Genomic DNA, 5,167 nt, shown 5'->3' with positions numbered 1-5,167 from the left:
GTCCAGCTTTACAAATAATTAAGTAATTCGAAGTTGGTAGATTTGATTCATTTGTTCAAGATATGACTATTTCTGGTGAAAATGAAACAATACGGACAGGTTAGGTTACAGGGGCAACTTACTGGCCATACCAATTAAGGACAATTGATCTAAAACAATTGAATTATTCAACAAATGCCGAAATGCCATTTGGAGAACAAGCCGAACACATAAATTACAGCCTTCATTTACTGTATACAGATCAATAATTAACGTTCTTTCCTCTATAGTTTTGTCTTTATCTGCTTTATTTGTTTCTCATTGCTCGCATTGTCTTTTTTGTTTTCCTCCAAAACTACAAAAAAAAATCCCCCATCGCCTCAACCTTTCCAGAAGCTAATAATATAAACAACAACTAACGCGAGCTGTTTAAAGTTTCCCTTCTTCATTTTCATTTTTCAAATCGCAGTTGTAAGCGCCATTGTAAGCTGCAGTAGATTAGATTAGATGTTCCTGGCCAAATTTATATTCAATGTCTGTTCGCGGTCTGAAATCTCTCCGATGGAATTGGAAGGTGATGGAATAGATGAAGAAGCGCCAAATCGAACGGTGGAAAATGAGCCACGTGGCCCGGCCGAGGTGAATGCAGCACGGAAGGTACAGAAGGTGTACCGAAGTTACCGAACCAGGCGTCGGTTAGCCGACTCTGCCGTCGTCGCCGAAGAGTTTTGGTCTGTGATTCTTTTATAAATAGTCCTACTTTAATTTTCACTTAATCTACTTTTTACCTCTCTTTTTTGTAATTTTTGTCATGCTTCTGTTACCTTATGATATGAATTCCAAACATACAGTACCCAGAAGTCTATAACCGTTGCTCATTAGTTTGCCCGTGAGACCCAAGTAAAATAGCAATTCATATATTATTCACAAATTATAGAAAAAAACTTAAGCTGTGCCGAATTCTTGGGAAACAAAGTCAAAGTGAGTAATTTGATATAACTTGATAATTTGGTGGAATGAAGGTGGCAAGCATTGGACTATGCGCGGTTGAACCACAACACGATATCATTCTTTGATCACATCCATCGAGAGCATGTTGCGTCTAGGTGGTCACGTGTCGCTATCAATGCTTCAAAGGTTGGGTTTTCATTCAGTCCTATCCTCTTTAATATATATATAGAGAGAGAGTGGCTAAGCTCAAATCGTTTGTTCCTGGGCTCAGGAACAAACGATTGGGTTCTCCAATTTCCGAAGTTCAAACGGCCGATCCAAACCGTTAGATGTTTAATCTATATTAAAATGTACTTGGAGACAAAATTTTATATTTTTTGGAATTTTTTTACTATTTATTAAGAGGGTTTGAAAGTCGATGTTTTTTTATGGTGCAGAATTTTAATAAAAACAGCAACTTTCAAACCCTCTTAATAAATAGTAAAAAAATTCCAAAAAATATGAAATTTGGTCTCCAAGCACATTTTAATATAGATTAAACATCTAACGGTTTGGATCGGCCGTTTGAACTTCGGAAATTGGAGAACCCAATCGTTTGTTCCTGAGCCCAGGAACAAACGATTTGAGCTTAGCCATTCTCTCTCTCTCTCTCTATATATATATATATATGGGCTATGGTGCATTGCAATGCATAGGCCATGGTGTGCATTGGACCATAAATCACCGATTCAAAGTCCAAATGACCGATCCAAACCGTTCATCTTGTTCTCCATATTAATATGTGCTTGGAGACCAAATTTTACATTTTTTGGAATTTTTTTACTATTTATTAAGTCATTTTGAAAATCGCTGATCCAACGGTGGCTTCTGATTTTACTGTTCTAAACAGTCACCGTTGGATCAGCGATTTTCAAAGTGGCTTAATAAATAGTAAAAAAATTCCAAAAAATGTAAAATTTGGTCTCCAAGCACATATTAATATGGAGAATAAGATGAACGGTTTGGATCGGTCATTTGGACTTTGAATCGGTGATTTATGGTCCAATGCACACCATGGCCTATGCATTGCAATGCACCATTGCCCATCTCTCTCTCTCTCTCTCTCTCTCTATATATATATATAGATGGGCTATGGTGCATTGCAATGCATGAACCCCCTTATGCATTGCACTATAATCACGGATTTAAAGTCCAAACGACCGATCCGAACCGTTAGATGTTTAATCCATATAGAAATGTGCTTGGAGACCAAATTTTACATTTTTTGGAATTTTTTTTACTATTTATTAAGCATTTTTGAAAATTGCTGTTTTGCTGTGAACAGTAAAAAACAGTAAAATTTTCTAGACCATCAGATCAGCGACTTTCAAAATTGCTTAATAAATAGTAATAAAATTCCAAAAAATGTAAAATTTGGTCCCCAAGTACATATTAATATGAAGAACAAGATGAACGGTTCGGATTGGTCGTTTGGACTTTAAATCCATGATTTAGAATGCAATGCATAAAAGGGTTCATGCATTGCAATGCACCATAGCCCATCTCTATATATATATATTTTTAATTTAAGAGTATGGTTTGGTAATGCTTGATGAGTATACTTGGTCAGGTTGGTCACGGTTTAAGCGAAGGCGATCATGCTCGGACACTGGCATTTCAGCACTGGATCGAAGCTGTAAGTTTTTGTTATTACTATTTGGCCTCTTTGTATCTTGTTCACAGAGCTGACAACAAAGACGTACTGATTCTGTACTGGTCTTACCAAATCCATACTTCTTTGGATTGAATTAAATCTTGGGATTGATATACTTTCTCAATTATAGCAAGCTTCATCCAAAGTTAAAATGACTGGCTTATAGATGTTTAATATTTCAAATTATATCAAGACTACTGATTATGCTGAATATTTTCAGATTACTTTCTCCTTATTAATGAAATATTTTGCTAAAATAGATCGATCCACGACATAGGTATGGGCACAACCTCGAATTCTACTATGAGGAATGGTACAATAGCTCATCCGATGAACCTTTTTTCTACTGGTAATTTGAAACTCTCTAATTGTTATATCCGTCTTACTGTCAAATTCTAATTCTACCAAAATTAATATAAATTTCCTCCACTGTTGTTGTAATACTTGTACTCACCTCTGTTTAGATCAGGTGGATTTTTAATTTATGAGTTATTGTTGTAATGAATAGGCTAGATGCAGGTGAAGGCCGTAATATTGATCTCAAAGAGTGCCCCAGGTCTAAACTTAAGAAGCAGTGTGTGACATATCTTGGCCCTGTAAGTTCACAGGATACTTCTGTTCATAGCATGTACAAAATTATTTGTTTAAAGAGGTTTCAATTTCAATAGTATACTGTGGTTGATTTGTAAGAACTTGACATTTGATGCAGCAAGAGAGAGAGCACTATGAATACATAATTGAAGAGGGGAGAATTGTTCACAAGCAATGCCGAGTGTTTCTTGACACCAGAAAGGATTCCAAAGAGGAGAAATGGATCTTCGTTGTTAGTTCCGCGAAGAAAATTTACGCTGGAGTGGTATGCACACACAAATTTATACGTCAAAAATATACTTTTTATTTTTATTAAATTTACTACATGCTCATGCCAATTAAAAACCTCTTTATATTCTTCAGAAAATGAAAGGCGCTTTTCACCACTCAAGTTTCCTGGCAGGAGGCGCCACTATAGCAGCTGGAAGACTAACAGTCCATAATGGCTACATTAAGGTGAAAATTGTTTGTACAAAATCAATCTAATTAAACAAGTTCAAACTTCATGTATCCAATTGTTGTTCTGTATCTAATTGATATCTTCAATATTACCGTTTGAACTGAAAAATTTTAATGATAGACGTATTTTATATTAGTTAAATAGGATATCTATTGAAGTTAAACAAATTTGAAAGTCAATTAGCCTTCAATCAAACAAATTTAAATTTTCAAACAGTTTGAGTTTAATTGCTTTTTGATGGATGTCCTATCAAACTTCACTTTTGATACACACCTATCTAAATAATGAACAATGCATAATGCATTTACAATTTTAACCTTTTAATTTGAAGAATATATATTTTAAGGGTATCAAATGAATGTACCATAAAAGTTAGATATATGCTAGAATTATCCTTTTCTTAATTGAATAATAACATGACTGATCACAGTGTATCTCAGCACACAGTGGACACTATCGTCCAAAAGATGAGAATATTGACAATTTCTTAGACTTTCTTCGAGAAAATGGCATAGACATCAATGAAGTCGAGGTAGTTTTTGTGTGACCTACATCATTTAATTCCGTCTAATATCATTGGTAAATGTTTCCATTGATTTACTTGATCGCTTAACATACAGGTGATTAGATCGTCTAACGGCGATGATGAGGAGGAAGAAAAGCAGGAACAAGCACTTGAATCCCATGATCCTGAAACACCTCAACAAAATACGGTTGAGGAAGAAACCGCCAAACCATGTGCGGTCAATATCAAAGATGTAGCAAATTCAAGAACTTACAGATCAACATCCGGGAAGCAAGTTCGAGAATTAACACAGGAAACAATACTGAAGAGAATCAACTCCAGGAAAGAAATGAATTCATATCAGCTCGGCCATCAGCTAGCCCGTAGTTGGTCGACTGGAGCCGGCCCGAGAATTGGATGTGTTGCAGATTACCCAGTGGAATTGAGGGCACAAGCTCTCGAATTTATGCACCTCAATCCAAGTAAACTTATCCATGCTTGAAATTTAAGCACATGTTCTCTGATCATTTTTTTTTCTATTGGGTGTATGCAAGAGAGGGTATATGTGCATATGTGCATATGAGTCTGTTAGCAGGAATCGCTCCTTTATATTAATAAATAAATAATTAACATAGTTTGCAGTTTATTGCTTTGACCGGTATCTTTCATTTTCTTTGCTCAAATTTTGATCCCTTTGTGCAATTTTAAAACCAAATTGAACCGTTTCATCGACAGTATTAATTACGAAGCAATTAGGCTAACCAAATCAACTTGTCATAATGTCTTTTAAAACATGGCAGCCTACTTCGTCCTGTCCAAATGATCCGAGTTCAAGTTCAATCCCTCTTGTGCAGAGTTGGATTTTGGAAACGCGAGGACTGGACAACACTGATACAGATGTAAAACACCTCGTGTCGTGACTAGATACGCCACGGCACGTGTGCTGATCACGTATCCTATACCATGTTCATTCAGAAAATTGGTACGA

The 5,167-nt window shown here is 35.8% G+C and overlaps 1 protein-coding gene across 1 annotated transcript; it reads left to right on the top strand.

The window, feature by feature from the left end:
- Nucleotides 1–267: 267 nt before the first annotated feature.
- Nucleotides 268–4,820, top strand: LOC144553040 (IQ domain-containing protein IQM3-like). Its single transcript, XM_078301111.1, has 9 exons — nt 268–710; nt 1,002–1,116; nt 2,540–2,605; nt 2,884–2,972; nt 3,132–3,219; nt 3,333–3,479; nt 3,578–3,670; nt 4,105–4,206; nt 4,295–4,820. Exons 1-9 carry the CDS (start codon nt 487–489, stop codon nt 4,679–4,681), a joined length of 1,311 nt encoding a protein of 436 aa, XP_078157237.1. The 5' UTR covers nt 268–486; the 3' UTR covers nt 4,682–4,820.
- Nucleotides 4,821–5,167: the final 347 nt, after the last annotated feature.

This window comes from Carex rostrata, chromosome 4 (assembly GCF_964058835.1).
Source record: "Carex rostrata chromosome 4, lpCarRost1.2, whole genome shotgun sequence".
In the NCBI taxonomy this organism is placed as follows: Eukaryota; Viridiplantae; Streptophyta; class Magnoliopsida; order Poales; family Cyperaceae; genus Carex; species Carex rostrata.
The sequence above is the reverse complement of the archived record's forward strand: the minus strand, read 5'-3'. Positions and strand labels throughout refer to the sequence as shown.